Here is a 23,573-nt window from a genome sequence, read left to right on the forward strand (position 1 = left end):
CTTACACAGTGCAGGTAAAGGGCTTGTAACCTCTCTTCAAAGTCACCACAGGGATTTGGAGGTTCTGAGATAGCACAGGGCTTGGCAAAGATAGGCCAGGTGCTTAAGGGGCCATCCTGCAACAGTCAAGGGAGATGATATTCCTGACGGAGACTTGCCTGCATGCACCAGGACCCAGCCTGCAGCATGGGGCCTCACAGGGTGAGCTGCCCAGGGAACACGTACTGGGAGCACGGGACAACCACAAAGGTGCTGAAATCTCTAGAGCCAGTCAACACCCTGAACCACATCTTTCTGCTAAGGGCTAGCCCAGCTTTCTGCAAGACAGGTAGATGGAAGAGCAGCTACCAGCCACCCTGCCCGGACACCTCTGATTCCTCTTCAGGGGTCTGCAGCTCAATCTCTCCCCTTCAAAAATCACAGTCCACCCAAGTCAAGATCTCCAATGCTTCAAAGAGCTTGAATGACACATAGATGTACGGGAGGAGACCAAACGCCTTGTGAAATACAGGTGCTGGCAGAGTCTATCACTTGTAGAAAGACGGAACCAAGCAGCCAAAGGATAAGAAGAGGAAAACTGGTCCCATCTGCTGCAGGGAGGTTCTACCAGGGGCACACTGGACTCAGGCTTCCCAGTACAGGCATGCCCTTCCCTACCTTGACATACCTTTATCTTTTATTGCTTTTCAGGTACACAAAATTACTGTAAATACTCCTTCAGTAGGCAGAGGGCACTACTTCCATCCCTTCTAAATATTACAGGCAGGCTTTTCACCTATAATATGCAGGTGCAGATGGGGAGGAGGGAAAGCAAGGGGCTATGGCCATGGATGACAGAGATCTGCATCCACAGCCATTGCACAGACTGCCCATGTCTGCATCCAGCTGGAGAAGAATGACAGAAAACCTGGCAGGAAGAGCTGATTGTACTGGGGATGCAGCTCAGGATGTCAGGAGCAAATCGTGGGAGCCAGGACAGCTCTGTCCCACAGCCTGTGGCTCTGGCAGTCACTGAGCCTTCACGGCAGCTGCAGGCTGAGACATTCCCAGCAGCAGAAGTGGTATGAGGGCACTCTAGCTTGTATCTGCCCAGGTCTGAGTATTTTGAATGAATATCAAGGTAGGAACTGGCTATTGAACTTTTTACAAGGAGGGGAAGGGAGAAACTTGTATGCTTTATCTCATCCTAACAGAATTTATCCTTTCTGCTTAGCAGATACCAGATGAACTGTACTCAGACACATACCGCTATTTCTCTCCACTGCCTCGGCAGGAGAACAGCAGGAGATCAACATGAGCTGATGCGGAGAGCTGACTACCTGTGGCCAAAGGGACATCTTGTCCTGCCTCTTCTACTTCTGTTGCACAAAGGGCATCTTTGTTTCACGTCTCCCTATGAAAACAGTTCATCTCCTCAAAGCCTAAGGAGGTCTTTGGGTGAATTGAAAGGCTGCTGAGCTACTGAGGTGACCTCTCAGAAATAAACCCCTAAATCTGTGTGAAGTTATGATTTTGTACCCTGTAAATCAGGCCTGGGATGGTGAGTGCCATCTTTTCATCCATACAGGATGACAGAAGAGCTTATAGATCTGTAATGCTACAAGAAATATTTGTTCAGAAAGCTGCCCTGAGGTGAGCAAGCCAGACATATGAAGCAAGAAGCCTTTGAGAAGAGGGATGAAAGGACAGGAGTCGAGGGCTGTTGACTGGGCTACCAACTCCATATGTCAGTAAGAGGGGACAAGGGATTGCAACCTGCAAAACCCACCTAGACTAACAGCCCAGGTCCCCTCAAAGGGGTGTGAACCATCATGGAAACCCAGGTGTCCTCAGTCCCAGTATCCCTGCAGCGAGGGTAGGGAATGCTGCTGTGGGAGATGTTCAGTGAGCCGGAGGTGCTGGCAGAGCAGTGCAGCAGCTTGCACTCACAAGCCAGGTGAGTCTTAGGTAATATATTATGGTGACTGCCATTAGCCAGTTAAGGATTAAACCACCACTAGCACTATCTTGAAGGTCATTTTCATCAGAAGCTACTCATTGGAAAAGAAAGGAGAAAGAAGTCTTACAATCAAAGCAAACAAAGCTCCTAACCAGCACTAGGCCGAGAAAGAAAGAAACCAGCACTTTCTGTAGGAGCAGAAAGGGGAACACAGCTTGAAATCCACATTTGGGGTGCTGCAGGGTAATGCAGAAGCTTTGGGGCATGCCCTTGCTAAGCAGAGGGTATTGTTGCTGGGCAATCTGTGGTGGTCAGGGGGCAGTAACTAAGCACTCCACATGCCTGCAGGGAACTGGTTTTCCAGCCAACCCTCCCAATAGCTGCCTGAAGTCCAGCCCTGAAGCTCAAATTAACCAGCAACAAAACACCCATTAACCAGCAACCCACCTCCATCTTTCCCTGCAGCCCTGCCTCTAACTCCAGCCAGAACCTTCCAGGGAGGTCACAAAAGGTCTCAGAGGAGGTTATCAGGACTTCACATCAGCTCCGTACCTTCAGCTGCTGACAGCAGCTCAGGTAAGTAGGAGGAGGTAAATGTTATTTCTACAGCTCACAATTACAAGCTGCTTTCTTACCCTTGGCATGGGAGAAAAAAACCCTACACCCTTCCCAAAACAGTGGGCAAGTGGGGTGGGGTTTTTATTTTGGTTTGTGTTTTGGTTTTGTTTTCCAAAAGGAAAAAATATATATAAAAAATAATCAAAAGAACATTTTAATAAAATATAACATCCCCATATATCTTTTTCAGAAGGTCTTTTGAAACTGTAAAGTCATCTTCAGGTACTAAATAATAATAAGAAGACTCTCTTGTCTAGAAGAAACCAAACCATCTGTGGTTACAACTAAGGGTGGATCAAGGCCAAGTCAGGATAAGTATCTGTCAATACACTGGGAAGAAGCAGAGTGAAAACAGTAAGAAACCTGGAGAGGGGCTTTGGACAAGGGCCTGTAGGGACAGGCCAAGGGGAATGGCTTTAACCTGCCAGAGGGGAGACTGAGATGAGCTCTTAGGCAGAAGCTCTTCCCTGTGAGGGTGCTGAGGCGCTGGCACAGGGTGCCCAGAGAAGCTGTGGTTGCCCAATCCCTGGCAGTGTTCAAGGCCAGGTTGGACACAGGGGCTTGGAGCAAGCTGCTCCAGTGGAAGGGGTCCCTGCCCGTGGCAGGGGTTGGAGCTCGATGAGATTTAAGGTCCCTTCACACCCAAACCAGTCTGGGATTCCAAGTATCCAGATATAATGATTAAAAAGTGAATTAACACATGGAAAATGCATCAAAAAATCCCTCCAGGTAATGTGGAAAAGGCCTGGCTGGGTCCATCAAAGACAGATACCCAGCCATGAGGGGGCACTGGTGAACGCCGCAAGGAGAGTCTGGGGGGAGCATCTCTGTGGCGTGTGCTCTCACCTGTCAGGATCTGCAGCTCAGGGACCCGGTTAAGTCAGAAACAATTCAATGCTGTTTTATGAGCCCTTGGTAGACCAAGGATGCTCCAAACTCTGTCCAACCTGGCCTTGAACATTGCCAGGGATGGGGCAGCCACAGCTCCTCTGGGCACCCTGTGCCAGCGCCTCACCACCTGCACCACTCTCGTCTCAATGCTATACCAAGAAGTTGTTGGGTTTTTACAATTCCCAGCTGACACCAGAGTAACTCCAACTTGAACTGTATGACACTTTATCAGGTTACAAGGGCATACTTTCACCTCTCTCCCTTAGAGCAAGCTCCTCAACCTGAAGTTGCAAGAAGCTCTTCCAACAGACAGCACACAAGATCTTGAAGTAAAACGAGGCAGTATGAAGATAGGAACCACATCAGAAGTGCTGCAGCATAACTACTAGAGCTGACAGTTCAATTAAAGCAGAGAGCACATTTCCTTTTCTATTCCAGCTGTTAACAGATCCCATGGGGGACAATCCCATGGGAGATGTCTCTATTTCGTGAGGCAGTCTGCCAGCTTCTTTATTTATTTTTTTTTAACATGTTTAACCTAAATTTTCATGCGCTCAATTTGAATTCCCAGCCCTTGGACTGGTCCTGCTGTTCTCCTCTGTGCTCCTTCCAACATAAGGATTTGCTTCTGGCAGGGGTGGCACGACGCTGATGACAAAACCATGTCACTGCAGCGTTGCTCCAGCTCCCTGCCACCCACGGCCCAACATGCAGATCACCCTGTTGCCTTCAAACTCCCTGACAACACTCCAGCACAGCTGCCAACATCGCTGCTCTCAGCTTTCTTCCTCTCATCAGATCACACACATCTGGGGGTATTTCTTGCTGGAGGCATCAGAGGCATTCACCCGAGTTTATCAGCAATCTGGCTGTGTATCAGTCTTTCCAGATTCTTTATACCATGTTCTTCTGTGACTAACTATTGTGGTATTTCTGCTACCCTGGCAGCAGCAGAGCACATGATCATCACAGTGTTAAATCTTCACTGAGAGGTGACAGAGGAACAGAATGAGAAACCCAGCACTGAGTTTTAAAGTCAAAATAAATCAGTAAGCCACAAGAACTGGATGACTATATCAGTAGTCCAAGGAGGCAGAAGGGGATATTCTAATAAAAAGTTTAGGGGTAAACTTATGCTGTCAACAGCATCTAGGTGATAGTAATAAAAACTCTATTATTATATATAATGCTCAATACTGTAGCACTCTTCTTTCCCATTCTTGTATTTAGCCTCATACATTTAGCAGCAGAACAAAATTTGGACAAAGAAAGCAGAAAACCACCCACAGAGGCAGACTAGAACATATACTCACCATCCTCAGACACAGTCTAAAATCTCCTGGTTCAATCACAGCTCAGCCTTTTCTTGTTCTTTCACTAGTCTCACCTGCAGCAAAGAAGAAACAGCCCAGAGCAGAAGTTTAGATCAACAGTCATGATAGTTAGGTATGAACAAAGAGGGAAAAAGTCTCCAAAAATCAAGAGCCCAAGAAGCCAGTACCCTGTACCTCTCCCTGCTAACCTCCATTCAGTGTCTCTTCCAGGAGCTGCTGGAAGTCAGCTCAGTGTCCCAGGGAAGACACCAAGTCCATTTGGTCAGCCGCAACTTAAGGCATGCAGGATCCACCAGCACAGAGCAGCCAGTACCCCTGAGGTACAAACAACACACCTCGAGGGAGCATAAGAGGGAGCTGAAGGAAGAGAGACCTTGGCATTATGGTTCAAGGACCTGGGGAGGATCCTTCACATGAAACTAGAGTGCTGGGAGAAGACTGCTGTGGTCTTAGGAGGAACTCACCTCTAAAATCACATCTTGTCCTACCAAGGAGATAGGGCAGGACACAAGAGCTGCAGCCCCTGCTGCAGCTTCTGCCCCACTAGCAGGGGCACTGGTCACAGGAGGTGTTTCACAGGACAGTAAAAGCCAAGCAGCAAGACTTGTGCAAGGTCCTGCTCTGAGAAGGTCCTTTCAAATAGCACTGGGTGGTCCCCACAGCTGCCCTGGGATTTCCATGGAGGAAGAGACCATTCCTCAAGGTTTTCAGATCTCTCCAGTATGTGATCACTTGATCACCAACATCTCTCTCACCTGTCCACATTCTGCCCTCTGCTCTGCCCTTCCAGCCCCACACCAGGGACTGAGTTACACACCATTAAGCATCACCTTGGGGAATGGGCTGGCAGCCCCAGCGCTACTCACCCGGCTGCACACACAGCCCCTTCACTGTGCACACAAGCAGCATGTGTGTCACAGTATATAAAAGCATTAACAGTGTTTTTGGTGGGGATGCTCAGGATTTCAATGTAGCCTGAAGTTGGCTTAGAGCTCCTCAACTGAACCTGCTTCCTGCCGGTGGCCAGCACACGCCAAAGCTCCAGGAGTGCTCAAGGTCTTTGGGAAGTTTTGCCACCATTTATTTTTAACCTTGTTCCTCCACAGATGAAGTACAAATGTCACAAACGTGGAACTGGAGACTCTCGCGCAACATACCCCAGCTGAGAATCACTCCTCCTGCTGCCACTGAGGAACAGGGCTGCCTATAGAAGAGTTTCTGAATTCCTCCTCAAGGCTTTTTCTTCCACTCAGGAGTTTCTCTCCCAGCCCCGAATTAAGCGAGGTTGGACAACACACGACAGCAGCCAGGCTGAATGCCAGCACTGAGGAGTCATTTCTGAAATGTAATCCTCATGGTGAGCAAGCAGCAGGCAAGTCCCTCAGCACCCATCCTGCTCCAGCAGCACCCGGGTAGCAATAGTTAGTTACTCTTGTGCTTTCAGGTCATGTCTCATGTCCTGCCATGCAGTCAGTGAGAAAGTACTGGAGAAAAGAATGGGAGTTCAGAAAGATTCATCACTTGTGCACTGTATCACCTTACGTTTAAAAACAGACCACCAAGTTCCAGGAAAACATGAAAAAAACCCACAATGGGAATTAACTTTTTTCCTAGGAAAACAGAAAAAGACAAATACTGCAATATCTCCCTTCAAACCCAGATGCAGCCTCTTTTCCACTATAAAAACCTTTTCCCCACTATTTAGCACAATGACCACGTATCAGGCTTCACAGGGAGGAAACAACCTCGCAGGAGATTAAGATGCCACCAGCAAGAGTCGCTGCCAACTAACTTTCACAAATGAGCTGAAAAGCACAATTAGCAGGGGAAGTAAAACGTTCAGCAAGCTTTGCTCACTGCTCTGGAGCCATCTGAATTATTGATAACCCTAGATGCCACACGAGTATTTTTCCTGCAGTACACTTTGTACTAATTCATTAAATCATTGCTAATGGCTACTTCAGTTTCTCCCTTCCTTCCTCGTAGAAGTCAGTTATCAGTAGCAACTGCAGCTCTCTGCCTACGTCATGTTTGAGGATGTTCCTGCTCACTCCCATCCCCCAAGCTCTTCTGGAAAGCCAGTTGCTCAAGAGGAAGGCAGCAGGGACTCCCGCAGCCGCATTAGCTCATCCCACAGGAATGCTGCCCCTCCTCCGCCTCCAAGGGCTTCCTCCTCCTGGTCGGGCAAGGATGAAGCTGAAGGGACTCCTGAGGATTCATGGGGTGAAGGAAGCCAGGAGATACCACAGAAACCCAAGTGCTGCTACTAGGACCGAGGAGAGCCTTGTGTCTCCAGCAGTACTCACATTACACCCGGCCCAGCCCACCTATCTGTGGTCAACTTTCCTCTTGTACTTGCGAAGCTCCATGTGCTCCTCTGCTGCATCCCAAATGCATCCCCCTGATTCAGGACAGGTTATGGTGCTCCTCCTTCCAAAGGCTGACAGCTCTGCTGCTGTAGCTTCCATCCAGTCTCCAGCCCTCAGGAAGAAGGATGGCAGCTGCCCAGTGCACCCAGCACCACTGCCCAAACACCGCACCGGGCTGGCATCTACCACTGCCCCTGCTAAAGTCACCCACGTGCTTCTGCAGCTGCTCAAGGAGCTGTTTCACATGCAGGAAGTTGGAGTCCCCCAAAATCCAGGTCAGAAGCTCCCCTAAAATCTTGGTCACAGGAAACGGGCTAGAGCTGGCCCCCTGCAATGCACAGCCAAGACGGAGGCTGAAGAGGGGACCAGACCTCAGCAAAACAAAAAGGACGAAACTGAAGAGATAAAAGGAGCATGACGCATTTCCACACATGGGTGGCAACCATGGCCCAGGGCCTTGTGCTGTTCTGGGGGGCGTAAACATGGGCAGAACATGGGCCTCGTGACCCATGGCTGGGGCCCATTGCCAGGCTGGCAGGAGGCACAGGCAGCTCTACCAGTGCTGGGCCATGGGGTGATGCTGCCTGACACAGCTGGGCTGGGGAAGCAAAGGAACAAATCACTTCACTTGAGCATGTTTATACCCTGGATCCTACCCTGGAACTGTTTATCTCAGAGCCAAGCCCTCTCATAATAAGTGTCAGAGTTGAGAATGCTCATAAAACTCTCGATGTGCTCTCCCATGGCCACTTGTCTGTCTGACTTGGGCATTATCACACACTTTGTTGCACAACCACGTTATTCCCTTCAGGGATCTCTGCCTCTCCCAGTGCTGAACAGACTGGCAGGGACTGAGGCAGAGGCTGTCTTGAATCCTCTGCCCCCAGTTGCTGCAGATGCTGGAAGAGACACAGGGGCTGCGAGAAGAGCCTGGATGGAAGGACTGAGCAGCCTGTGGAGCTGCACCCATCCTCCTCCAGCATGGTCGGCCTCCACCTGAGCATGACACTTCACAGATGACCAGAGACCGTTCTCCATTTTCTGAACTGCAGCTCTGGACTCAAACACCAGTTTGTGTCTCAGCTGCAAGGCCAGCCAGGGTGGGATAAAACTGAGCATGTGCTGGAAAACCTGACTCTCCAAGCAAACATTAGGCTGTGAAAAATCAGAAGAAACACGTCTCACGGAGGTGCCATGGAAGCGCACTGCTGCTTCACCAGCCTGTGCTTACAGCAGCCTCATAGACAAGCTTGTGAAAGGCCTTGAGCACAGTTCGATTAACAACAGCAAGCCAGGAAACACCGAATTACAGGGAACGGCGCGGGTGCTCCCTGCACTCACCTGGGAGGGAGGGAGGGAAGAAGGGACGGCAGGAAGGAGGATGCTCATTAGGGCACGTGGAGCTTTGGGAAGGTGGAAAACGCAGCAAAGGAGGCTTGCAGCTCCAGCCCTGCTGGCTCTGCCGTGACGTGGGTTTCGGTGCGTGCCCCAGGTGAGGTGCGTGGCCCCTCCAGCAGTCCCAGGCTCCATTTTAATTGCTCATAAACCTTTGCCAATTGTGTGCAGTTGGAGGGAGGTTCCCGTGCTCAGCACCCGCCACAGGCGGAGTTTGGTTTAATTTCAGCTCAAATGGTAGCGTTAGTCCTGATGTGCTTCTTGGGGAAAAACACGTCCCAGTATTAAACTGGGGGTGTTAGAAGAAACAATCAGGAACCTGACTAGCCTTAGTTTGACCCCAGATGAAACAGAATAACCATCTCAAGCTTCTCAACTAATTAAAGGCTAAAAATGTAATAGTCAGACCACACAGTTACATGCAAAGCTGATTGTATGGGATGGTCTTTGTTATTTTAAGCACAATTACAGGTCCAAGGGCTGTCTCTAACGAAGGCAGCTACCAGCTGGTCTTCAACAACAACAAAACTTTTACTGCTGAGTAACTATTAACAAGAAAAGATTGGGCTACCAGAGCTTGGGAACGTCACAGCAATACCAGATGATGATGACAAATTGCCAAACTATTCAGACTGCTCTGCAGCACCAAATGATCCTAATGTAACTGCACTGGGGTGCAACCGGGGGCAAGGTGTGAATTCAGAGGTCCAGGATGACCCACAGGTGCTGGAAACGCACCTTGGAAGACCCCACAACCACCTCTGCTGGAGCTGCCGGCCACGGAGCAGGCAAGAAGTCTACTGCAATGAGAGGCAGAAGTAGGGAAGAGCAGAGGTGGTGAATGCTGTCCTCACCATGCTAGGGCCATACCTACAGCTGCCTCCCAGCGGCCAGTGCTAAGACAGCAAGTCTGAAGCACAGAGACAAAACCCACCCGGTGATCCAAGGGAAAACAAGCTCCCATATGCAGTCTAACAAATACATCTATAAATAAAGAGAAGACATGTTCAATATGTTTAAGTATTTATGCAAAGTACAGTCAGCTCTGGGTAACTCTGCTGACAAGGACGTAGCTCAATCCAATTACTGGCAGATGAAGTTTCAGAATTAGATAAATTCCACCAAGCCTATGAAAACAGCCATCCTTTTTACTGCTCAGACCACTTCAGTGGATCAGCACCTGGGGAAATCACCTGGGTGACTTCTTCCTGTCCACGTCTGAACTCATGAATCCCCACACACCCCTGGGCACGCAGAGCTGGTGATGCCCTCAGCACAGCCTACACCTTCCTGAGGAGGTCAGAGACACAGGAGCACAGACCGTATCTCATGTTCAAAGCCAACCTGACTGTGAGGGGCAGGGAGGATACAATAGACGTTCTTCCAGGGGAACATATGCCATGGCACTGCATGTGCACTACCCATCCTGACTACCAAGGCATGGTCTCAGACCAACAAGGAGCAAGACACAGACATCACCCCTCTGAACCCACGATACAGGACCACACACTGCCCGAGAGTGGAGTTACCCTGGCTCACCTGCCCTCAGAGTGTTTTCCTTCATATTGGAAAATGACCAAGATCTCTCTGAAGACTGATTAGGCTCTTCTTGTGTTTGAAACAGGAACATCCAGGTTTCAAACATGGGATGGCACTCAAGGGCACGGACTAGGACACAGAAAGCAGCTCTTTGCAGGACTGCAGAACTGCTGTGGCCAGAAACACTCCTGACTATGCAGCACCATACCAGAGGAGAAAGGCCCTCAAAAAAACAGGCTGAGAGAGCTGGGCTGGTTCAGCCTGGAGAAGAGAAGGCTCCTTAAGGGGAGATCTTCGAGCAGCTCCAGTGCCTAAAGGGGCTCCAGGAAAGCTGGAGAGGGGCTTTGGACAAGGGTCTGTAGGGACAGGCCAAGGGGAATGGCTTTAACCTGCCAGAGGGGAGACTGAGATGAGCTCTTAGGCAGAAGTTCTTCCCTGTGAGGGTGCTGAGGCGCTGGCACAGGGTGCCCAGAGAAGCTGTGGCTGCCCCATCCCTGGCAGTGCTCAAGGCCAGGTTGGACACAGGGGCTTGGAGCAAGCTGCTCTATGGAAGGTGTCCCTGCCCGTGGCAGGGGTTGGGGCTGGATGAGCTTTAAGGTCCCTTCCAACACAAACCCGTCTGGGATTCTGTGATGTGGCTGGCGCTTTCTCAGAATGTACAGTGAAGATGCCAGAGGCCACATCTAAGCCAGCACCATTATCAGGCCTGGAGTCATGTGGGTAAGATCAGGACAGATCACCCAGCCCTGCTGGGCTGACAGCCTGGCATCAAGGAGGAGGGAAACAGCACACGTATGTGCCAGCTGCAGAGGACTGTGTGCCCAGGTAAGCCTACAGGGAGCTCAGAGCAAAAGGGGGATGGGAACCAGAGCCACATTGGGAGAGCAGATCCCTACGGAAGTGCTGAAGGAGCAGCAGAGGGAGCTCAGGGAAAGCATTTCAGATGCACAGCTGCCTGGAGTCAACCCTCCTGAAGAGTGAAGGGGCTGAGAATAATTGGAGATTTTGCCATGCTCCAGGTATTTGCAGCAGCAGTTCCAGTGCAGTGGGCGAAGCAGGTTGAGAAGATGAAGGACCTCAGTCTGAATGGCCTACGTAGAGGGGACTTACCAGGTGAGTGGCAAAAAAAGCCAGCCACGGGAAGGGAGCAGGAGCAGAGGGAGCTTTGCCTCTACAAGGGAGATACTGCACAGCACAGGGAAGGATTTGGAGTTGGTGAGAATTTGAGAGTAAGGGGGAAGAGGAATGGTGCAACAGTGAGGAAAAAGCAGCATAGGGTAAGGGGCAAGAAAACAAAGCAGAACTTGTGCCTGAAGCAGGGGAAGAAGAGCACTGGGAGAATCACCGAGGCAGGAGGGGATATCAACATGGTGTTTTGTCTTTTTCCCTCCTCTACAGTGAAAAGTAAGGCAAAAGAAGACTGGAGAAGTCAGAGGTGTGCCCAGAGCAGCCATAGGCTTGATGCTGACAAAAGCTCCTGTTTAGGGAAGACCACAGCAGATCCAACCCAAGCCTTGAGCCTGCAGCACGGCGGCAGGACTGGTCCAGAGCTCTACCATGGAAGCACCACTGCCAAAGCAGGAATGAACCTGAGAAGTCTTGGAAAAGTGAGTATATGACAGGAGAGATGGGCTGGAGAAGGCAAAGCTTGGAAGAAAAATTCCACCCGAATTTGAAAGATGCCAAACTGGACAGGATGGGCCCGAGATGCACAGGCAGCAACAGCCTAGCACCCACCTCTGCTGCAGGCCCAGGGAAGAGCTTAGCCTGGGGTCACGACCAAAGCAGTCTAAGAACAACCTGGTTTGCAGAAGAATGAAAAACCAGGGAAGTGAGAGACCCTCATGGGGCAACCCAAACTGCAGGACTGCTTTTCCAGCACCATTTCATCTGTCCCATCTTTCCCTCTGCCACACCTCATTCAGCCAGCAGTCAGGAGAGATGGATACGCAGAGGAACCAGAGCACACCATGTGCAAGATGGCAGTGCACAGGCAGGCAGACACTGATGGACTACGACTCCAGCAGTGCCAGCCAGATGTCCCTACATTCTGGAGGATTACGAGGGAAGAGCACAGAGCCCAGGCCCCTCATGCACACTGCTATCCACCACCACAGCTACTGCAAGCATCATGAACTGCAGCAGCCTGCTTGCCTGCCAGCTGGCTCCACTCTGACAGTGAAATCAGAATTTCAAGGGGGAAACTGAAGGAAGCCCCAGGGACTGCAGTGAGGACCACTGATGTGTGTTACTCACGATCACCTCCTTTCTCTTACCAGTGCCGTGGCAGTGGAATACACAGCTCTGAGGGTGAAGCACCCGGGGGCTGGCGGCACCAGGTGGCAGCAGCACCCAGGGATGTTTTTGCCTTCCTCTTCCCTCCAGCACTGGCAGAGAACAGGCCTGGCAAAGGCGCTGCCATCGCTGCTCTGAGTCACTTCCCATCCTGGCCAGCAAGAAGCTGTGGCACCAGCAGAGAGCAAGACAGACCCTCATTCATCTCAATGGCACTGGTGCAACCCTGGACTTAAAGATCTCCCCCTGAACTCCCCCAACCTCCTGGCCTTTCATTCTGAGCTGGCAGAGGAGGGATCCAAGCTGAACTTCGTAACCACTTGACTGAGGGAGCCAGGAAGCACAGCTCTGGCAAACATTTCCAAAGCCCCTGGAACTCCAGCCCAGAGTTCTCCAGATTTGTTTGCTTTTCTTAAAACAAACAAAAAAACAAAACAAAGCAAACAAACAAACAAAAAGAGGCAGTTGGGACACTGGGATTCACAATTAAGCCTTTACTCAAGTACAATCGCCTGGCCCCTACCCAAAGCAGAGCAGAGGGACTGCAGTCCAGGCTCTCGTCTGCTCCCTGGGTCCTCTGCTGGCAGCCTGAGAGATGTGAGTGCTGGGCTCCCTCCCGCTCTGCCACTGCCCCTCTCTAAATCAGATTTTAACTCAGTCTCAGGAAGGAAGCAACAACGGCTTCAAGGAAATGGGGCCTGTGCTACTAAGGTCACATCCCAAGTGTTCAGGCTGGAGCAGCTCTGTCTGAACTGGTATTTGTGCAAACACTCCTTACCCATCAGGAACGTTTGCCTTTTGATTCTCATCAACTTGTGGAGTCTCTGACAACTGCAGTTTTCTTTGAAAGGCAGACTTTGTGCTTGCAGAAAAGTGTCTCAAATACGTGACCCAAATGCACCAGAAAGCTCAGAAATCAAAAGATAAAGCCCTGAAGCACTGCACCTGCTCTCCACCCTTCACCACCCCTCCCAGCCTGGCTCAGGGCTCTCCAGAGCACCCACCTGCCTTATGCTTATAATAACCATCTGGGTATTTTAAACAACTTAAACAGCAGCAACACAATTTCAGCCCTGTTGCTATTACAAATATCACTTCTATTATTCTTTTACACAAGAGGGATGTGGAGCTGTTGGACTGAATCCAGTAAGGGCCACAGAGATGCTGCAAGGGCTGGAGCAGCTCTGCTTTGCAGCCAGGCTGAGAGAGCCGGGCTGGTTCAGCCAGGAGCAGAGAAGGCTCCTGAAGGGGAGACCTTAGAGCAGCTCCAGTGCCTAAAGGGGCTACAAGAGAACTGGGGAGTGGCTTTGGACAAGGGCCTGTAGGGACAGGCCATGGGGAATGGCTTTAACCTGCCAGAGGGGAGACTGAGATGAGCTCTTAGGCAGAAGCTCTTCCCTGGGAGGGTGCTGAGGCGCTGGCACAGGGTGCCCAGAGAAGCTGTGGCTGCCCCATCCCTGGCAGTGTTCAAGGCCAGGTTGGACACAGGGGCTTGGAGCAAGCTGCTCTGGTGGAAGGTGTCCCTGCCCATGGCAGGGGTTGGAGCTGGAGGAGCTTTAAGGTCCCTTTCAACACAAATCAGTCTGTGATGATTCTCTATACAGGTGTCTAAATGTATTCATTTGGTGTTATTCTAGAAGCCTGAGGGTGTCTAAGGCGTCTGCCTGCAGCCGGACAGAGAACATGACCAATGGGGGAACTATATCCCCAGTAAAGGCAGTTGAAGGCTGGGCAGGATGCCTCTGACTTCCCGACACGTACTAGACTAAACTGGTACCTGCCTGCAAGTACCTGAATCCACCCCTGGGACAGACAGTCAATAGAAACAGTGTCTGAAAGAAAAAAAGCTGCTGTTATTGCAGGTGATCACACTCCTCAGGGGTGTGACGGCCCCGCACAGCCACAGCTCCAGGCAGGCCTCCTGCTTTCTCCAAGGGTAGCTTTCTTCCATGGGAATAAAATGAAGCATTTTTCAGCCACCTACATAAACACGTACACGAAAAAGCTACGACCAAAACTAGAGCAGGTCCGAGAGGATAACAAAGTATCAGATTTCTTCTCTTGAATAAGAGCCAAGCCAAGCCCAGTTTCCCTCGCAGCCTCCCCACTACCAGCTTGCACCAACCGAGGAGGATCCTGCACCAGGGTCTGCAGCACTGTCTGCAACATCTGACTGCTTGAAACACGGCTGTGAACACAGGTCTCTGCTCCATGCTCCTGCCTGCTTCTGGAAACCCTGTTTCTCTCTAAAACTGGCAATAAATGCACTATTATCTAGTGAAGCACACAACTCCACCTGCCACGGGAAGAAAGCTCTACAGCAGAGTGATGAACATCTGTTCAGGGTTTCTACCGTCAAGTTACAGGAAGACAGGAGTCCACAGCATGAGAGGAAAACCCTCAAGAACTGTTATTAGTAAGTTAAGAGCTCACTTGTGATTAGATGGTGTACTCAAAATCTCGCTGTTTGCTGAGCACAGGCAGCCGCTGGTCGGAGCTGTCAGCTCCTGTGGGAGCACCACGTCCGAGGGGAAGCTTCTCTGCACGGTGCCCAGTGACAACAGCCCGGACGTCCTCCTGCCCTGTGCTACAGCAGACAGGAGCCCTCTCAGGGCTTCATGTTGACACCACTGCTCTTCCCAGCCAGGCACATATAGCAGTGAGCTGGGAAACCTGCCCCTCCTGAGGCTTTTCCTGGGGGTTGTATCCCTCCCAGTAGCAAGCAACACCTAACCTGGCTGTTAACAATTCCCCTTTCCCACCCAACCCCCCAAAACTCTGGTTTAAGAAGGTTAAACTGGAACCTCTGGTCTTTGATCTCTTGGCATCCAGAGCCTTCAAAACTGCTTTGCACTTTAGCAGGGGAAAATCACGTGAAGGGACTGCCTTGCACACTGACCCGCTTTCATTAATCAGCTCACCTCAAGCAACAGGACAGCAAGCTCAGGTGATCTTAACTGCCCTCCACCATGAGCTTAGCTGGTGCTAAAAGCAGTGCTGCACATGACATCCTCTCTAAAGGCACTCTTAGAAAGGGAAATCCCCAGCAATCAATAAAAGGAAAGAGAAGGCAATCAGATATATACAGCATGTGCCCCGCTTATTGAGCAGCGAGAGCTGCACAAACCCACATGTGCTGTCCCTTCCCTGCTGGCAGCTTCCACCAGGACAGGATATGAAGACAGGCACGTGACTAAAAGGACCCTGAAGATTTATACTCATCTGCTGCCATTCACAGAAACTTGTTCAGTGCCAGGAGCACAGCCTGGGACTTCTTACCTCTAATGACTGTATTAAAACTCATTAAGGATCAAATCCCTGCCTCTGAAATATTTAGGAAAAACTGAAATGCATCTGACGTACCGTATCTAAACCCAAGGACAAATCTCAGGGAGCAAGGTGCTTCTACTCAAGGAATTTCCAGAAGGGCAGATGCAATAGAGGCGGGGGAGGGGGGGATAAGAATGGTGGGACAGTGGGAAGAAGGGGGTTTCACTTCTCATCAAGCCTGTGTTTTATTATAAACCAAAACTGCTAGCCCACTTCACAGGATGAAAACTCTTTTGCTTCCTCTTTTGCCCCATTTAGCAATGGCAGTGGAAGCTCTGCACAGTTTCCTAATGAGGCAGTTAGATCTGCACAGAACGCCCGCATTCATTTATATTATATATATATATATTTTATATTAAACTAAAATCTCACTCTCCTTGCTGAACAAACAGGCTCTGTCTAAGATCATCTTATCCAGCATCCAAAAGTGCTTGGCTGCCCTCTTCCCGCTCAAGTGCAGGGCAGGCAGCAGGAAGGTATCCGTCTGTTGGCTGCCATGGTCAGGGGTGGCTTTCCCTAGGCAGGGGTATGAGCAAACTTAATACATTCACTTTTAAAGTTCCAGAAAGGGGAAAGAGCAAAGAACACAGGAGGCACGAAGCAATTTTATGCCAGTCCAAGAAGTGCAAAGGACAGGAGCGAAGGCTATGACTCACTTGCTGGTACGTCCCAGCCCTGGCATCCACTCCCCCTGTGGGTCTGCATCAGCCCATGCTGGCTGCCTGCCGGTAACACGACATTCCCCCTGTAGCTGCCCACAGTATGTCTCCAGGCTGCCCTAGATGCAGCACAGTGTCTTGGATGCTAGAGGCTACCAGCTCTTCTAATGGGAACAGCCAATGGAGCGAGTCAGCCACAGGCACAAGAAAGGACATGACCAATTCTTCAGACAAAACCATGCTAGTCCATTAATTTCTTCTGATCATTTACTCATCTTTTAAGATAAGGGGCTTCCCTGCCGGCCCTGCTCCTCTTTAAGTCCATCAGATCTAAGCCTGAAGCAACTCCATTAATCATCACTTCTTCCCCCAAGTCTCATCCCTCACCTTCAGCCAGCAGAAAAGCTCCAACATGGCTCTTCATGCTACCAACCAGCTGTGCTGCAAAAAGAACGCGTCTGCTCTTCTAGGGTTGGCACCCTGGTAATACCTGGTATCACACTATTCAGGAACAGAGCCAACAGCATCACTTAACGTTTAAGGTGAAGATTACTTTTGCCCAGGTCACCTCTCTACGAGATGCTGACCCCAGCTCCCACCAGTGTTCCCTCCAGGCACTGCAGATGCCCACTTGAAGGATCACGACTGCTCGGCTGGGGAACAGGAACAAAGCTATCACAGCCACCAGAAGGATCAGAGCAAAGCTGCTGCAGTAGCTTTTCTGAAGGTCCCGTGTCCACTCCAGACAGAGGAGCACTTAACACTGCCCCATAAGATGGTGCAATCTGGCAAAGCTACAGGGAAAGTCTGGGACTTGCTCCTGGGTCCCTTCGGGGTTTCCTGCACAAACCTCCAATACCTGGGAGCCTCCCACACGGCCTCTGCCCTCACCACAGGACTTCTAACAAAAAGATTGTCTAGTCTTGTTATGTGCCCTTTAGTAACAACTGCCACTGTGACAAGGCACTATGGGCTCAAAATCCCCTGGAAAATAGGGACTTCACAACTTGAACAAGCACTTCTCTATTGAAATCAAGGAAATTTCTCTTCCCACAGGCAATTAACTCCAAACATGAAAGCCCAGCATACAATAACAGACATTCAGAGCCCAATACGCATTTCACCTGCCTAAGAGATAACAAGGCCCTGGGCAAGGCATCAGTGCGGGCGCTGGAGCAGGAACAGGACGGACATACAGCAGTGGTTTATCCTGGCAGAACTCCCTAAATCTGGTAATAGAACTACTTTATAAAGGCACTGTACTGCACGAGCTCTAGTACCAACCTGAGCCTAGGAGTGCCAGAGCGGGCAGCAGTACCAAAATTCAGTCATTTGGTTAACAGTCCATCAGTTCAGTGAGGCTACCACTTCCCTGCAAAGAGCCACTGCTGACCTCAGCTCTGTCCCCTTCCCTGGACACAGTGTTATTCCCGCTTCCTGCAAAACGGAAAGAGGCAGCACACACAGCTCCTTTTGGAAACCAGGTCCAGACAGAGAGGTTTCTCTGCTACAATCAAGATGCGATTTCCCTTTGCTCAGGCTCCCTCAGTATCCACAGCTGCCTGCTGGGTTTGCACACACATCCACAGGCAGGGTTACCTCTGGGTAACAACAGGTCGCCAAGTGTGCAGAAACTGGGGGCACTGGGAGCTTTCCTTTCCTAGAGCAGTTGCTTCTTGTCAGCTGCTTGGGAAGGATGTGGCTATGAAAAACACAAGCCAGTAGCTCCACTGACTGTTAGGCACTGGCACTTTCCAGAAGCAGATTTCTCCCCCATACCGGGCAGGTGGTGAACAGCCTCAGGCAGGTGAGAGATCTGTTTGCAGAGGACTGAGAAGAACCAAGCACACTGTGTAGAGGCACAGAAGATCTGAATACACAGAAAGTAAAGCTGATACCCCAGGAAGAGAAGGCAGAGTTAATCCCCCTGCAGGGATTCCAGCCATTTGCTGTCTAACCCATTGGGACTGCAGGGAAATGGCTGCCCAGGAGCACAGCAGATAGAGGCAGGCAGATCCTCCCCACACCAGACCTCAGCTGCAGCTCCCCAAGTCACGAGGGCCTCAGCTTTAAAAATAATAGTAAAAGCATCAAAGGAAATAGCTCCCACATACAGATGTTAAAGTATCAGGCCGTGATAAACCCTGGAGTCCCACCACTTGTCACACTGGAGGAGCACTGCAGAGGGAATGAGGAGCTGACAAGGGCCCAGACCTCCCCAGGGATGCAGGAGAGTTGACAACAGGACTCCGAAACATGAGCTGTACTTCAGCACAGCCAGAGGGAAAATTTAACACCGCACATCACTGGCAACACACAGCAGACACAGCATCATCGGTGGTATGCAAAGCGATTTAAAAGCACCTCTGATGCTTCCAGAGGAGCTCACCAAATCCCACTTCACTGTGCATCTTCCCACCCACCCCCCCAATACGTTACAGCTGTATTTCGCCCATCTGATTTCTGCCCCACCACACACTGGCTGCTCCACTTCACATCAGCCTCCCCAAGCCTTGGGGCTGAAGAGACTCCCTTCCACTCACCCAGGTCTGACCTTCAGGGCAGCACAGGTTTCTTGGTTTGCAGCCAGATGCCACGGGCTTGCTCCAGTTTTCAGTAAGAACAAAGCACTTCAGCCATTGGGAAATCCAGTCTATCATTAGGGAAGAAACGCAGAAGTGCCTCTGGCACTGGGGCGGCTGCAGCCCTGACCTGGTGGGAGGCAGGAGGGGCTCTGCAGCCTGGCTGGAAAGCAGAAGTACAAGGCCGAACGACGCTGACTGGGGTGAGAGCCTCTGGCACTGGGGCAGCTGCAGCCCTGACCTGGATGGAGGCAGGAGGGGGCTCTGCAGCCTGGCCCAGAAAGCATAAGTACAAGGCCAAATGATGCTGACTGGGGTGAGAAGCAATGGCTCCAGGGCTCCTCACATTCTCCTAACCCTGCACATGAACAGCCCAGGTCACCAGGAGCCCATCAGGTGAGGAAGTGCAGACACTGACCCAAGCTCGGAGCTGGCAGCCAAGTACCCTCATGCAATGTTCTCAACCCAGGTACAGGGGCCTCATCCATGAAACCCTGAAAGAACAGCTTCCCAGGCTCATTTTAAAACAGCAAGACAGAGTTCCACCTGGCTCTGCCCCACTGCGTGCTGTGGCACCGAGAGCTATGTGCCAGCCATGCTCCAGCCACAGAGTGCACTTCCACAAGAGACTTTAAAAGGTTTAAAGAGAAATTTATTGTGAATCCAGGCAGCACAATTGAAATAACAGAGGCAACTGAACAGATTTATGTTGGATCGCCACAAGGCACTCATCCACTCGGGGAAAGCTGGCTACTTCAACAAGTTTCTAGAACAAAACAAAACCCCTTCTGAAGCTTCCAGAAAGAACAATGCAAACTGCACCCCCTGCTCTGAGCAGTGCTCACTTGCAACAGAGATGTTCAGAGAAAGACTGGCAGGCTAAGCAGTTGAACTGACTGTGAAGTAGAAATGCTTTGAGGGTCCTTACCATAAAGCTGTCACTCACAAACAGTACCATGTCCAAGCACGTTCTGCCAGAGAGAACAATCCCACAGTCTCATTTTGCAACGAAGAACTGGTCAGGTTGCAAAACGAACAATGACTCCGTTTTCCAGTCAGTGCTGTCTGAGCCATGAAATGGAAGAACGCTGAGCTCTAGAGAGTACCCTGCCATGAATGTGGGCTTAAGTTCAGATAGAAGACTTTGCCCCTGAGCAGATAACTTGTGATCTGTGGCTACCTCTGCCTCTGCTGCCAGGATGGACTCCTCCAGAGGGGTGGAGCTGATGCAGAAGTAGCCCCTGCAAAAGTCAGCAGGCTCAGCTTCTTGCTAGGTCTCACCCAGAGGTCCCCAATATACAGCCTGTACTTTGCTATCCAAACAGTCCCATGTGCCTCATCTCTCTCTAACTCCCTTCCCAAGGCTCAGGTAAACCACATCCCTCCTGTGAATGCTGTGCCCATCCTCCCCAGTGTGATGAGACCTACATCCTTGCAGGAGGCAGCGTGGTATCTCCACCCCCACGAAAACACTTGTTGGGAAAAGCAACACTCTGTCATGTACGCCCCGGAGAGCCGACCTCAATGGGTCTGTAGCGCCTGAGATCAGCTGTATCCAACACACTGTTGAGCAAACACTCCACCTAGAAGATAAGCAATACGATGAAAGAGGGAAGGAAGGTTGGTATTGCTCTGTATCAGACACTAAAAGGAACAGGCACTACAAAAACACACAATGTAAAAGGAAGCCTCTGCAGTCAGAAGCTTGATATGTGCTTAAACAGAATATAGAGACATGTAATGCTCCTCCCCTGGGACAGATGCTGGGCAGGCTGCTCCTGCTTGAAGAAGAAATTTGAGGGCATCTCTCAACTGAACAAGAGCAACAGAGTCAAAACAAGTAACAACAAAGTCATTACCACTGCTAAGAGCAGGAACCATCTGTTTGGTTTGTTGCTGCTATGGCCCATTAATGTTATCTCCTCTAGGGAAGGCAAGACACTGCTTTAAACTCCACCATCTCAGGTCTCTGAAAGATGCTGCAAAACCAATCCTGTGCAGAACCATTCCCACAATTCAATCCCATCCCCAGCGAAGCACAGGGCCCTGGAGAAAGGGAAGGAGCAGCTCCAGCTCAGAGGCAAACCAAGAAATCTCAGAGTAAACGGAGGCACTGCATCAAAACCTCAGGGTGAGGGAGGCTGAGCACAAACACAGTGGTAGAACTGTGACAGAGCTGCATTGGAAGGAGTCTGAACAGACCCTAAACATCCACAGGCATCAAAGCCTCTGAGCAGCCATGAGACTGACCAACCCAGAGATAAGTGAAGCAGAGATGGAGGGAAATGAATGGAGGTAAGAGGGTGTGTGTGTGTGTGCACAGCCCAAAAATGGCTCCGAGAGTTCAGGCTTCAGGAGGAGGCTTCCTGTTACCAGTACATGCTCCCTGGCAGGAAAACTGCGTGCTGGGCTGCACCCCCAGAGCGTGAGCAGCAGGTCGGGGGCAGGGATCCTGCCCCTCTGCTGCCCCCTGGGGATACCCCCCTGCAGTCCTGATCCAGCCCTGGGGCAACACCACAAGAGGGATGTGGAGCTGTTGGAGTGAGTCCAGAGGAGACCACGGAGCTGCTGCAAGGGCTGGAGCAGCTCTGCTCTGGAGCCAGGCTGAGAGAGTTGGGCTGGTTCAGCCTGGAGAAGAGAAGGCTCCTCAAGAGGAGACCTCAGAGCAGCTCCAGTGCCTGAAGGGGCTACAGGAAAGCTGGAAAGGGGCCTTGGACAAGGGCCTGTAGGGACAGGACAAGGGGAAATGACTTTAACCTGCCAGAGGGGAGACTGAGATGAGCTCTTAGGCAGAAGCTCTTCCCTGTGACAATGCTGAGGCGCTGGCACAGGGGGCCCAGAGAAGCTGTGGCTGCCCCATCCCTGGCAGTGTTCAAGGCCAGGTTGGACACAGGGGCTTGGAGCAAGCTGCTCTAGTGGAAGGTGTCCCTGCCCGTGGCAGGGGTTGGAGCTGGATGATCTTTAAAAAGGTCCCTTCTAACCCAAACTATTCTATGATTCTACATAAATAGGCTTATTTCAAATGGGATTTAACCACTGAATGTGATTCAGTTTCATTTCTGCTCACATTCCCAGTTAAAAGATTTTCCTGCGCAGACAGAGAACCAGGCATGGCTCCAGCACACACAGCAGCACAGTGTGTTACAGCTGCTGGAGCTGTGCAAATCCATTGCAAGGTCTGAAGCTCTGGCTCCAGAGCTGCAGCACCTTGCACCAGGGCGCTTCCTTCCTCACAAAAATTCCCCCTCTCTGGTGGGAAACACACGATTTCCTTGGATTGGGTTCTGGGCTGCGAGGTGCAGGTGCAGTTGTACTTGTTGCAAATGCAGAGAACAAGACGGCAACCAAGCAGAGCAACCGACCAACATGTACTCAGAAGTAGGCCTGAAGAAGCTTTTACTATTTATAAGCCAATCATCTGATCCCTCCCAAGGGAAATCCTATCCTTTTGTAACTGCAGTCTCTGCAGGACTGTGAGGGAGGAACAGAAGGGAAGCAATTACATCGACGAGGAGCTTACCCAAAGCACTGGGACAAAATTCCTCCCTGCTCTGTAGCAGTGCAGGCATCTTCCTGGAGAGCAAGCCAGGGATTACGAGCAGGGATTAATCTGTTATGGTAATTTGCCAAGAGCAAAGTAATTTTTTAAACAGCTCTCTTCTCCATTCATCACTCTCTAAAAAGGGCTCCAGTCTACTTCTGCAAATGTTGGCATTCTCCTGCGAGCAGCAATAGGGAGTCTCACGATAAAAAGCTGGCATACAGATCCAGGAACACATCAACCAGCAGAGAACCACAGTTGGATGGAGCTGCCTTGGGGAGTGGGCAAGCAAGGATGGAAGAGAAATTGCTTCCATAATTGCTTGCTAGTTATTAATTCCTGAGGGAACATTCCTGTCCTGGGAAGCTGAGCATGACGCGCAGGTATGCATCACTGATGTTTTTTTTTTTCCTCCTGTTCACATTTTGTCCTGATATAAATAATTGGGGTTAGATTATATAGCTTTATTTGCCTGTAAAACAAAGCTCAGTCCTTTCCAACGCAACCACACAATCCCCAAGAAACAATCTCATTTTCTCTCCAGCCTCCTGTGAAAAAACTCTCTCCTGCAGATGACAGTGGTCTCCAAAGCCAAGCTGAGGATACAGAGCAGGAGTAGCAATAGCTGTGTCCCCACCAGCACAGACTAAAGCAACATCTCGAGGAGGTGGCCCAGCTCCTGGCACAATCTTCACAAGCGTGAGGGAGGCCTCGTGCTGCCTCCAGGTGAGCAAAGCTCAGCCAGCTGCAGGCCATGGGAGGGGGAACCAGTGCACCCACCACCTCTGCTCCCACCAGAGCCAGGACAAGGATGGCTCTGAAAAATCCACATGAACCAAAGCCAAAAGCAAGGCAGTACATCTCCTGGTAGATTCAGATAGAGCAACAGCTGCACAGCAGCATTCTCCAAAGCTGCTGTACCATGGTAAGATACAGCCCCAAAGCTTCCCTTGAGTTTGGATTTTTGCTTTGGCTTTTTTTCCTTTTAGCTTGCTCCAGACAGGTCCAAGTGACTCTGCTGGCCAGACACCCCAGTGAGGCCCAGAAGGGCACTGCCACAAAGCCAACGGCAATGATACCT

At 50.7% G+C, this 23,573-nt stretch overlaps 1 protein-coding gene across 4 annotated transcripts in view; it reads right to left on the reverse strand.

Annotated features, from left to right (window-relative positions):
- MTMR4 (myotubularin related protein 4) overlaps window positions 1–23,573 on the reverse strand; it is a 56,404-nt gene that overhangs the window by 30,771 nt on the left and 2,060 nt on the right. For 2 of the 4 annotated variants that reach the window (XM_061470679.1, XM_061470681.1), the window contains exon 2: window positions 4,762–4,835. In XM_061470679.1, the coding sequence (XP_061326663.1) occupies window positions 4,762–4,764 (3 nt within the window). In that variant the 5' untranslated portion in view covers window positions 4,765–4,835. Of the gene's footprint in view, window positions 1–4,761; window positions 4,836–18,912; window positions 19,097–19,879; window positions 20,535–23,573 lie in introns of those variants that run through there. The other 2 variants (XM_061470680.1, XM_061470682.1) reach the window with 2 other exon arrangements.

Source organism: Pezoporus flaviventris, unplaced genomic scaffold, assembly GCF_033815535.1.
Source record: "Pezoporus flaviventris isolate CSIRO_AGI_PZ_B2104156 unplaced genomic scaffold, CSIRO_AGI_Pfla_v1 ptg000063l, whole genome shotgun sequence".
NCBI lineage: Eukaryota > Metazoa > Chordata > Aves > Psittaciformes > Psittacidae > Pezoporus > Pezoporus flaviventris.